At 29.6% G+C, this 13,262-nt stretch overlaps 1 protein-coding gene across 1 annotated transcript; it reads right to left on the bottom strand.

Moving 5' to 3' along the window:
• Positions 1-306: 306 nt before the first annotated feature.
• LOC103501957 (cytokinin riboside 5'-monophosphate phosphoribohydrolase LOG1) lies at positions 307-3,825 on the bottom strand. Its single transcript, XM_008465733.3, has 7 exons — positions 3,479-3,825; positions 3,229-3,326; positions 3,109-3,139; positions 2,533-2,632; positions 1,168-1,238; positions 914-1,057; positions 307-821 (listed from the first exon to the last, which is right to left on the bottom strand). The coding sequence occupies exons 1-7, from the start codon at positions 3,596-3,598 to the stop codon at positions 729-731; spliced, it is 657 nt and encodes a 218-aa protein (XP_008463955.1). The 5' UTR covers positions 3,599-3,825; the 3' UTR covers positions 307-728.
• Between the last annotated feature and the right edge of the window lie 9,437 nt (positions 3,826-13,262).

A 13,262-nucleotide genomic window follows, 5' to 3' on the forward strand; every position in this document is an offset into this window, starting at 1 on the left:
AAATGCATTAAGAAAACAATAATGGAGCCAAAGAATTTTGTTGTCCCTAAAAGTACATACAATTCTTTTTTATAAAATTTCTCTCTTAAATAATTATTTTTCCTTCCTCATCAACCATACTTCATAATTTAATCACCCAACAATATTTAAGGATCAAGAAAACTCGATAACCTCTTAACTATTTATTGAGACTTTATATCTCCTTTTTCTACCATTATGCTAACATGTCTAATTGTTTAACCATAATTAGAAATGTATTTTATTTTGTTAATTGAAAATCACATCAGTAAATTAGAGATAGAAAAAGAAGGTTAACAAATATACATAGATAATTTAAACTCAAAATGTTAATAACATTAGATACATTGATTTGATATAAGCTAACTAATCGTCCATTTTACCACCCTTATCTTTTGAGAAACAAAAAACTTAAAAGACAACTAATTAGGAAGCCAAGTTCCAATACCAAACTACATAGACTCTTCAATACTTTTTATGTCAGTTTTTTTTTTTTCTTCTTCTCCTTTTCTTTTCTTTTTTTTTTTTTTTTTTTTTTTCCCTTTTCTTTTTTGTAGTTTACAATAGCAGAATAATAATTATAAAAAAAAAAAAGCCAACTTCAGCAAATTCGTTGGTGTTCTAAATAAAATTAGTGGCTTCCATTTTACCAAAAGAGTAGTGTGTCTTCATCTTTGCTTCCCTCTGTCAAGTCGTATTGAAATTTCATTTCATCTTGAGATGTCACATTTTGGAGGGTACCCTAATTGTTCAATCTCCCAGCTATGCTTTGAAGCAACTCTTTCATGTCTTGGAACATACTCCTAAATCAATATTCAAACTTTATATTTAGATTTGAGTCTTCATTGCACGTTCAAAAAGTTCAACTTTTTCTTTTTCTTTGTAGAGATTTTACCTCCATTTTCTTCACTAATTCCTTTGCATTAGGTGCTGATACAATAATATGACGAGCACTTGGACTAATAAAACCTTCTTCCACAGCTTGATCAATGAAAGACAGCAAGGAATTGTAATATCCATCCACATTCAACAATCCTACCTGAAAAACAAACAAACAAACCCATTTCATCTTAATAATAAAAAAAAAAAACGATTCATAGTTAACCTTGCTTAATCAAAATTTCAATGAACATGAACATGTTTGCTTACTGGTTTGTCGTGAATTCCCAGTTGAGCCCAGGTGATAACTTCAAGCAGTTCTTCTAAAGTTCCATAGCCACCTTCAATAGGAATAATAAAGCATGAGGATGAATTTGAATTTGTTTACTTAATTGGGCTTCAGATATTGAGGCCTTGGATGCTAATGGGCTTAGATATTAGGCCCAATGGAAGATAATGACAAAGAAAGAAGAGGGCTGTAATAAATGTAGGGAAGAATTGGGAAAAACAGGGGACTTAGGACCATCTGCTTTAATTTCTACCTTCTTTTCTTTCTCTAGAGCTAAGGATTGTACCATTGAATTATATAAGCTATACAAATAGACTGCCAATTTGGCAGCCATTCCTCAGACTTCTCAGGGAAAAAAAGGCTGCACCCCAATTTCCTGTGTCAGAGATTGTTCATAATCACATCTCACAAAACTACCTTCCACTCCTCATTATCTTTAATCCCAATATAACAAAACTATCTTCTTAGTTTACTACATCCGAATAGCTCAAATAGTTAAAAGGTTTGAAAACTATATTTATATTAGATGTTTACTTGAATCCTCAAAATATATTGTTTTTTTATTCAACTTCAACCCACTAGTGCACATGTAATCATAATTTGAAGTTGAGTATTTGACTATATTGAAATGTCTTGAATCTAATAGTTAGCACTTTAAATGAGTACGAGAGTTGCACCATATGAACTTTCTAACCCTAGAAGTTCATATGATTTGTAATCTAATTTTAAAAAGGATATAGTATTAAATCATTGGTTAAGGAAATTGAAATTTTGACTTTAAGGTTGATAATGCGAACATTATGTCAATTAAGCTAAACTAATATTGACAGTTAAAAGAACCGTGTAATTTTTGTTATTGTTTTCTTTTCTATCGTTTATGCTTTTTCATCTTTATCTTTATTTGTTGATTTTCATTACAATTTATGATGTTTTTAACATTATTCAAAGAATATTAATAGGTTGTGTTAAAAAGGGAAGGTAGGGAGGTATGCATCAATTTAAATGGCAAGTATAAAGGGGAAGATGATGGTACTTAGAACAAGACCAAAAAGGGCAGGGCCCAGTTTTAGAGCAGCTACACATTTAAATGTTGGGCTAAGTCTAAGTCTAAGTCTATTTTGCCTAAGCTAAGTGCCTCCTCTAAAGCTTGGGCCCCAAAAATTGTCCTACCACAACTTTTGTTTATGGTTAACATTAAGGTTTGGTAGGGCTAAAATGAGGAGGAACAAGAGACATGGAGCAGCAAACAGACAAATTATTCACAGTGATTGAAGATAATAAAAAGAAAGAAGAATGAATTCTTCTTTTTTCTTTGAATAGCAGATAAGACTTGTGAGTAAACAAACCAGGTAAAGCGATAAAGGCATCGGATCTCCTGGCCATCTCAGCCTTCCTTTGATGCATATCTGCTACTGCCTTCACTTCTCCCACTGTCTCTCCAGTTATCTGCAAAATTACCTCACTGCCTCAATTCTCATTTGAATCCCTATTTTTTGTGTTAGTTCCATCGAACAAAGAGTCCAAAATCAGAGATATGCATGTGTGTGGAAGAACAAATCTCTCTAGCTAAATGGATAAAGGGGTAATAAAATCATTATAACCCATTTCTTCATTCCACACTCTTTCTTTTTCAAGACAGTTCAAGTGGGTTTTCACGTAAGAAAGAAAAAAGGGCAAAAAAGAGCTTCTCTAGTTGTCTTATGGGTTTGTAGAAAAATAAATTGGTGTTCATATTATCTTAGAGAAGGTAGCCACAAGAAGAGGAAACAAAAACACTTTCTATTTGAGAATACCAAAAATATATCAGATAATGTTGGGGCTCTCTCTCCATTTCCAACTTATTTGTTTGGTCATTTGTTCCAAAAAAGAATTCAATAGTTAAGAAAAATGCGAACGATAAACTTGATATAACAGTACCATACCTCTCTTGGCATCAAGGTCTTAGGGATAACTCTGCAAATAAAACCCAAAAACAAAGAAGAGTTTAGTCATTAGCATGAACTTTCTCAAAAAGGGAAAAAAGGAAAAAAGAAGAAGCTAACCCAACAACATGACGACCACCATTATGAACAGCTTGAGATACTAATCCCATTAATCCAACACTACCTCCTCCATAAACCAGATCAATATCTCTCGAAACCTAAACCACCAACCAAAAAAAAAAAAAGTGAAAATCAGTCCAAAATCCAAACCCCTTTTCAATCAATAACCCAGAATCCCAAATGAATAAGAGAAGAGATGAGCATAACAAAAACAGAGTTGGGGGGAAAACAGAGGAAAGAGAGAAATTACAAGTTCTTTTCCAAGTTCAATGGCAGCATCTTTATAACTAGTTTTCTTGCCAGGGCTGCTACCACAGAAAACACAAATCCTCTTGAAAATGGGTGATTTGGGTTGATTCTCCATCTCCATTAAAGAAGAGAGTGTGCCTCAGAGTCAGTGTTTTTGATTTTGTGGTGAGGTATGAAGTTGGTGAAGAAAGAAGGGGTGTATGGTGTGGTTAAATATATAGGCTGCACTGCCACTGCCACTGCCACTGCAAAGGAACAAAAAAATATTGACGCTGCTAATTCTTAATTCCTTCTTCTTCTTCTTCTTCTTCTCTCTCTCTCTCTCTCTCTCTCTCTCTCTCTCTCTCTAGGTCCACTCTTTTGAGGAAGGACAAAGGAAAGTGACTGCATTAACCTTGATCGAAAATTTCCAATCTTTACCATTACCCACCAATAAAAATATCTCCTTTTTTAATTTTACTCTATTAATTGAGTAAGATAACCCATTAAATTATAATAAGCCATCACTAACTTTTAAATGACTTTCTTTGCTTTCTTTTGCCTTATTTTTGACTGAATAACCAAAAAGATGTTGCCTTTACATAATGATGCGTGGCAAATTGATTTTTTTTTTTGGTTGTTCGGCTGTGAACAGTTTTTCACAAGGACATAGCATGGCCATAGTCCCCAAGTTTGACGTTTGTATGAAATAATTTTGATTGAATGTATTGTGTATAGTATGCTTTTAGGGAATGGGCTGATCTGACTAGGACTTTGTTTCATATTTGTGTATACATTATCCAATGTACCTCTTAAACCTAGAAATCAAAACCGTCCTCACATGTTCATGTCTTTTTCTTTTCTCTTCTTCTTCTTTTTCTTTTCTCTTCTGCACAGGTACGTAAGGAGAAATTATCCGGTGAAGTTACGTTCTTATCGTTTGGATTATGAGACGGGAACTATTTTAGCTTATATTATAATAGTCGATGTTTGAAGTAATTTAGTATGAGTTAAACTAATCTATAATAATAAATGTGCATACTAGTTTAGCATGGTTACAAAATAATAGATATGACTTTTCATATAGTTTTACTCTTACTCAGTGTGGATTATAATAACATGAAAGTTGGAGGCCTAAACCACTGCTAGTAGATAATGCACATATTTTTTATTCACGATAGCATTGTAGTAACTTTATTAAATATTAAATAGTAGGAGTGAGAAGCAGAATTCGAAATTAATTCTTTTGATAAGAACATATTAAATATTCCTTAAAATATCATTTTGGTTCCATTAATTTTAAAATCATAGAAGTTTATGTAATTTTAAATGTTTAGTTTTAGTTAATGTATTTTTTATGAATAATGAATTTATCATTCAAAGGCTAACTTTCATGTTAAAATATATATATTTTTTTTTGGTAAGAAACATACTAGTTATGTGAATATATGATTTAAAAATTTATAGTGAAAAGATTAAAACATGATTAAATAAACCAAAAATCCAACTATAGATAAATAGAGACCAAAATTTAAAGTTTTTAAAAATATATATTAACTAAAATTGTACATTTGAAAGTAAAAGAAAAAAGAAGAAACGTAAAAGCAAATATTTTGACATTAAATATTTACTTTGTAAATAGCCAATAATGATGGTTATTTAAAATAAATAACATTAAAGGTGATGTTTCGACACAATAAATGTCACACTCTTTTGTTGTCATTGTCTTTTAACAAACAAAGCACAAGCTTTTTTTTTTTTTTTTTTTTTGTAACCTATCATTTACTTTTACATGAAAGAACCAATCTTTACTGGCCTTAGATCTTGTAATTAAGCTCACATATTGACCCAACATAATCAATCATTTTAAAAGTCAAATGTGTCTAGAGAAACCAAACCATATACTTTAATATTACTCAAATGTATTGCATGCATGGAAAGTACTTAATTGAGATTAATTAATTAGTACAAACAATTTATTACACACACATCTTATTAATTACTTTCCGCATAATGGGTCTAGCTACTTTCATTTAATTTAAATATATTGATTATTCCAATTTAGTCCGAGAGATTGTTGGAAATTATTAAGGGTGTGATTAATATAATTATTAAATATAATTAAAGTTTGTGTGTGTTAAGATGAAACATTAATAAAGTAATAATGGGTTTGTAGAAGGAACAATAAGTAGACAAAATAAAGAAGAGATCAATGGGGAAGGCAATTAATTTAATTATGTGGAGAATTAAAGAAAGACATCTAATTGGTTGTGCCTAAGAAAGGGAATCCATTGCTGGACAAACTTGCTACAAGCATAGGAAACACTTATAATTTAAGTTGTTAAAAGGAAAAACAAATCATCCTCCACTTCCTATACATTATTATTCTTAATCTCAACCGTTTTGAACAAAAGTTCAAATAACTTTCAATTATATGATCATGCATATACCTTATTAATAACATAAAATATTAAAACCGCATAATATGTTTTTGTCTATTCGACTAGCTCTCATATTATTAATGTTATAAAAAAAAGTATATATATATATATATATATGATATAATATCACAAATTTTGGCGAAAGAAAATATTGTTCACTTTAAAATTAAGCACAATAAGACAAGGTACACATGTTCATGGATGACGCAAAAGAATCTTGGTCAAAAAAATGTGGAAAAGCTTAAGTTGACGCGAAAGGTATATTATGGAAGAATGACATTACACATGCATGCAAGATTGTAAAGAGGGTTTCTTTTGTTGGGTCTTTATCCATTTCCAGATGTGAAATTTGATTTAAGGAAATATATATATATATATATATCAAAGTTTATATAATTATATATTGTAATAATAACAATATTGATTATTATTTTTTCCCATATCCTTGTGTTGAGCATAAAGGAATGGGTATAATATCAGAACTGCATGCGTCACTGTTGTCCCATATAAGCTTCAGATAAGAAGATATTGTAAAAACAAAGATATATATATATACATTGCCAATTTCAAATACATATATGAAAGCCCAACTCCTCCATTATTGCTTCTGTTTCTCATACACACACCTCGATGCAAAACTTCCCATAACTCATCCAAATTTTATGTTAAACAAAAATATATAATTTTTTTTTTTTTTTTTGGTAAATCAAATCGTAGGAATGATTTGAAAGAAGAAAGAAATAGAAGTTGTTGGTATGTCTTAAATTTGTTATTTGATACTTTGAATGACACACGAGCTTTGGTTAGAACTCGAGTGCTACGTTCCTAAAACCTAAACAATGTTACATGGTACGCATTTACATTTTTGAGCTAGAATTTTGGAGGGTATTTATAAATTTTCTAGGTCCCATAGGTATCGTGCATCCATGTTAATTGATATTTTTCTTTAATAACAAATTAGCTACTCTCTTCCTTTACCCATGTAACTAACATGTTAGTAAACTACGCAAATCTCTCTGTTAGTCTTTATTGTTTACACTTTCATGTTTTTTTTTTTTTCGATAGCTTGCTGTTAGGAAAAAAGCATGTTAGTTAATAAGTTAAAAGTGTGTTGAGAAGAAATGTGAAGCACACAATCTCAACATATAATATAAATCCTATAGATCGTAATGGACAAACGCAAGGGTACATTTTCATATTAAGGATATTGTCTTTTTTATCTATAAACATAGCTCTCACACACTCTTAGAAAATTACTGTATGTGTCGTTTTTCTAATTGTTTGGGCTTTGGGTTGGTGTTTGATGGCTTTGTCCATGGAAGTAGAGAAAACATGGTTCCCAATGGGTCTCATAGATGGGTAGCAGAGAAGACATGGTTCCCAATGGGTCTCGTAGATGGGTAGCTTAGGTAGGAGGAGAAACAAATTAAAAGATAGAGAGAGGGAGGGGGGGGGGGGGGGGGGGGAAGAGAGGGAGTCCCTTGAGTGACACGTGGGCATCTTCCCCCACCCCCCTTTGGAGGGGACAAGATATGGAAGAATATGCTTTGAGAAAGGGCACTATATGACTATGAAAAAAAGAAAAAAAAAAGAAGTCATAATTGGAGATAGTAGGAACAAAATAACCCCTTCATTGGGGGAACCCTCTTTTCAATTTGGAGCGAACCAATCAGAGTCCAAAACCTGTAAATAAGATAAGTGTGGTCAATTTTGTTTCACCAAATATGGCAATTGGGTCTACCACCCAAATTACATTTCTTCTAAACTTTCCATACCCTAAAAAATCTCATCATATATGTCACTAATTTTTTTATTTTATATATAACAAAAATCAAATTCATTATATATATATATATATATACACATATATACATATACATATATATGTTCTCTCTATTAATCAAGAATCATATCCTTCTCCCATTCTAAACCAAACACAATTCTAACCTTATCTCTTTTATTAACAATAAAGGAGACTTCCCCTACCCTACCTAGTTTAAAACATAACATAATATTTGAAACATTGTTTAGGAGATGTTGAGTTGATTATTATACTCGTATTTGAGGGGTGTATGCTTATTCAGTAGTGTTCGTTATAAATGAGAAGAGAGAATAATGGTTTTAAAAAACCTATTTTTTTAATTAACTTTACCAACTATAACCATAACCAAGTGTGGATTATAAAGGAATTAAAAACTTCAACTATTATAATGTTAAGAATGTATTAATTCCTGTTTGTCATAATGTATACTAATTCACCTCTTGAGAGGATGTGGAAGTGAAAAACTATGAGCATCAATTTGACTAATTGAAAGACAAATTGGGACCAAACCTTTTTAGTGTATGGGTTATGTCACAAACATTTAATGTGTAAGCTAGATAGGGTTGTTTACGTGTTGGGCAAGAGTTTAATGATTTTGTGTGGAAATTTATGTATTTTCATTTGAAAAAACAAAAAAAAAAAAAAGAATTGAAATTATATAAATTAAAAATTATGATTGAATTCGCAGTTTCCAAGAAAAAAGAAATGGAATTGAGTGGTGGAAATCCTAGTCAGATAAAAACGGAGTCTTTTGCACTAATGTTTGTGAATGAATCCGCAGCCTTTGGTCTTGGTTTTGGTTTTGGTTTGTGTCCATTTTCCTACCACACTTAGCTACACAACAACTTCTTCTCCAAGACCCCTTTCACCTCTCTTTTTCTTCTTTACGTCTTTCAATTCTATTGCAATTCTTCTTATACCAACCTGTTAAATTACTGTGATTAAATTAAATATTAGAGTTAGTGATATATATATGTATGTATATTATAAATGAAATTGGAAAGAGCAAAAGGAATTGATGCATGTGTGAAATAATGGAATTAAGGATGGAGAGACAAAATTAAAGAGAGAGTGAGAAGAAGGAAATGACTTTTGCAAAGCTTTTGCCTTTTTGGATAAGGCAACTATCTCTTTCAATGTATTTGAATTCAACCAATGTCCACAAAGGAAGCTCCCTAAATTATGCCTCTCCCCACCCCCCCATCTTTTTAATTATTTTATTAATTACAATCACCTAAGTGTTGTCAACACCCACTTTAATCCTAATTAAACATAACCTTCCTTTTGCTTTTCCTTCAAAATTTAAACTTCCATTCCACGTCTAATCTTCTTGTTTTTGTAATTTAACTACTTACCCAAACCTTAACAATTCAATGCCGATTAAAAATATCAACTGAATAAGTGGTTGTATTTGTATGTCGTGAGAGAGAGAGAGAGAGAGAAAAGGGAAAAAGAAGAAGATCATGGGTGTTTCTGTGTTTGTTTTCTTTGTTGGAATGATTTCCATGGATGGCTTTTTCTTTCTTTTTCTTTTTACCTTTGAGTCATAGACGTGTCTGGATTTTATTGGGGCATAGAGAATATTAACTAAAAATCATTAGAAGAAAAAAAAGGGGAAAAGAAGATAACCTTTCCTTTCTTATCCTTTTAATTACAACGCTCAATATAAATTGGAGTTTGTTTTGTTGTAGGACCCACATCTTTATTTTTTAGGTTTCATTATTACAAAACAAAACAAAACGCTCTAAATTTTTTTTTTTTATCATTTGTTTTTAAAATGTTTGCAATAAGAAGATTTCGACCACTTACCAATGTTTCAAAACTACATTTTGGTGGAAACATTTCTTAAAAATTTTGAATAAAAGTTGAGATGTGTAAAACGTTGTAGAGTACGATAATGGTAAATAAATAAAATTTAAATCACCCCCCCCATACACTTTTGATTTTATATATATTTTAGGTTTGATTTTTAAAAAAATTTCTAAATCTATGCATAAAACTATATATACATACCATTCCTTTCTCTAATCACTTCCAACTCAATATTTATAACCATACAAATGACATCATTATCTATTTGAATAATCGTAACAACCAAAGACAAAACTAGAAATTAAATCGATAATATTATTTTTTTTTTCTATATTTTATTCATAGTATAGAAATATAAATATAAGAATAAATTTCTAGTATAAAGAAACTATCATACTCCATCTGTTCACACTATAAAATCGTAGATTTCATAAATATTTCTTTTATAATGCATAAAGCGGCCTAGGGAAAATAAAAAGTCATTTTTGTCCTTTTTTTTCTTCTTCCAAAGATAATCACTTTTACCTCTATACTAATATGTTTAATGAACAAAATCCAATATTTAAAGTTTTAAACCTTGAATTTTATACGAGGGAAAGTACTCTAAAGGTTAAAACCAAAGTTATAAACTATACAAAATTAAATTACACCATATATTAAAAAAAAAATGAAAGGACATAGCACTTATAAGAATCAAATTACAATAATTCAAAATTCTCAAATCCAATAATAATATAGGTAGAAAAATAATACATCTCCACAAACTCAACACCAAACACACAAAGGTCACATATTATAAAAATATATAAATGTGTTTGGATGCACGAGTGTACTCCAATGAAATGTAACTATCCAAACTCATAATTTCAAATATATAACATGAAACATTGTGACAAGTCTTTTTCGAAGAAAAAAGAAAAACACTCGTGTATAATAAAATTAAAACTATAATTAAATAGATATCCACAATATTCCATGTATATATCTTGTTTTTTTTAGATCAATGAAAAAAATATGGTTTAGTTTGATTTTATATAAAAAGAAAAAAGTTGGATCGATGTGTATGTATCGAATCTATGATAAGAAGAAGGGTTGAGGAAGTAGCCTAAGTTTGGTCTAATTTCTCTGTCAAACTCTCTGTGTTATTAGCCGCCATTGAAAGAAGCTGTTAAGCTGTTGCTTTCTCTTCCTCCATCCCCTTCCTTAGCTTCCATCACTTTCATACTATATTTTTCAAACTCCTTTCCTCTGTATGCGTGTTTATATGGCCCCCCGTCTCATTCAAACTTAGTTTGTCGTGTGAAATGTATGGTCGTTTTCAATTAGACTTCTAAATTGATATTAGTGTATACTGTTTTGTTAAGATTATATATTTGAAAATTGTCTAATGCAATTTAAGATTCTTTTTGTGTTTATAGACTTTCTTAATTCAAAATGTTGAAGTAATACAATGTACTAATCTAATTAGAATCAAGAGTTTGAAAAAAATAATTAATTTAGAATCTAAATTGATTAGTTTACAATAACTTACAAGTTTGATTCAAAAGTTATTAAATCTCACACCATGTTTAATCAAACGAAACGTAATGAAGGGTGTAAATTGATACAATTACAAAAGTTTTATCTACATGTTATTTGATACATATTGAACTAAGCTCTATATGTAAGTAAAAGAGATGGTGTTAAATTTTGAATGAGAAAAGACAAACATAACATTTACACGACAACAAATGATAAATTTGTAATTTGAAGCAGAGAGAACATTAAAAAATCGATTAAGATTTATTTACGTACAAGAATTAGATGAGAGGTTGGGAAATTCAATTAAGGATAAGTTGGAGGTAGGAGACTAACTGGTGTGAACAGAAATATTGGGTGATTATTGAAATTTAAAATAAACAAATTGATAAAGAGGAAAGAGATGCAAAATCAAAAGGTTGGACTAAAACATATTAAAAACACATTGATTGATTTAATTTGTTGATCCTTATGGTTGGGTGTTGATTCCGCATGCTGTCGGCAGGTTTCAATATCCATTACATTTCATTTTTATTAAACTACAGACATTTTTTTGCGTTTCTTGGTCGTATGTGTTTCATGTCTTTGTAGTGCATGTCAACGTTTTTACATTTTAATCCAACCAAACAAAAAGAAATTTCTTTTCTCTTTTCATAACTAATTCCTATATTAAATAACCTTATATCTAAAACAACCAACCAATAACTTTCACTAAACCCAAAATCAAACCACTTTCTTTGCCTTATAAAAAAAAAAAAAAAAGTTAAAATAGAATAATTAAAAGCTCAAGAATTTTTATTGAATATAAACTTAAAAGGTTTAAAGGTATCGTATTAAATAAGACATCGAAAGAAAAAAAAAAAAAATTTAGAGCAAATTAACTAATTAAATATAGGTTAAATAAATGCTTTATGTTAAAAATAGTTGTATAATCTTTACTATCATATAATTTATAATACAATACAAAATACCTATTTTAATTTAAAAAAAAAAATCGATAATTTTTTATTTATTTTCGTAATATATAATTTATATTATGAAATACATATTTAATTGAATAAATTGATCAAATAAAGTTGTGGGATAAAAGAAAGAAAAATAAGAATGGAATGGGAAGGTTTGTTATTAAAATAATAAGAAAATATTTAAAAGTAGAGAAATAGAGAGAAAAAGGAAAAAGGAAAAAGAAAAAGAAAAAGGGAACATAGGATGATGGGAAAAGTTAAGTTTAATTTAGAGGGGAAATAAGTTTAATAATAATATTGGTGAGAAAAACAAAAGGAGGCAGCACCGACTTCTCTTATTTGTCTCTCCAACACAAAATCCCTCACATTACTTTCACCCCTTTTTCCCTCTCCTCTCCTCTCCTCTCAACCTCATCATATTAATTATTAACCACAAACGCACATAACACTTTTTTTCATTTTCATTTTTCAATTCATTCAAAATTTCCTGTCCCTCCATTTTCTTTTTTTTTTTTTATAATTTCCTCTCTAAAATTTTAAAACCTATTTTCAACTCCCAACGACCCTATTTAGATACTCAACTTATCTTGAATATTAAGTTATTATAGTGTTTAAAACCATTTTCTCTCCTCATTTGTAATATAATATTTTCTGCATCAATATACCAACAATGTAGTATACATTATTATAAATCACATATCGTAATAATCAACTCAGTGTCCCAAATACTCCTAAATTTTAAAAAATAGATGCATGTGTAACATCTAAAAGTTTTTTTTTTTCGGGTTATTTCTTAAGAGTGTTTTTTTTTTTTTTAATTTTAGATATCATGTAAATATTTAAAAAAAATTAAAAAAAATAATGGGAGTAAGAAATGTAATTGTGCATATATTAATTAATTAAACCTAGAGTTGATGGTGTGTTAGGATAATGTTTTGCAAGAAATGTGTTTGAGTGGATAGCATTGGGACATCAATTCTGAAAGCCCAATCCCAATGGTATCTATACAAACTTTAAATTACAATACCCTTCTCTTGTTTTTAATTGTCCACATGGACACATCTACACCTAAATCTATTCATATGCACCCTCTCCCTCTAATATTTAATTCATTCATTTTTCTTTTATTACATTTATTATTCATTTCTCATTCAATTAATATAACTTTTATGACAAATTTATACTTAAGAAGAATTATATAAATTATGATAATAATATGAGCTACAATAAATAGTTTTTAAAAAATTA

The sequence above is a fragment of the Cucumis melo genome, chromosome 11, assembly GCF_025177605.1.
Source record: "Cucumis melo cultivar AY chromosome 11, USDA_Cmelo_AY_1.0, whole genome shotgun sequence".
In the NCBI taxonomy this organism is placed as follows: domain Eukaryota; kingdom Viridiplantae; phylum Streptophyta; class Magnoliopsida; order Cucurbitales; family Cucurbitaceae; genus Cucumis; species Cucumis melo.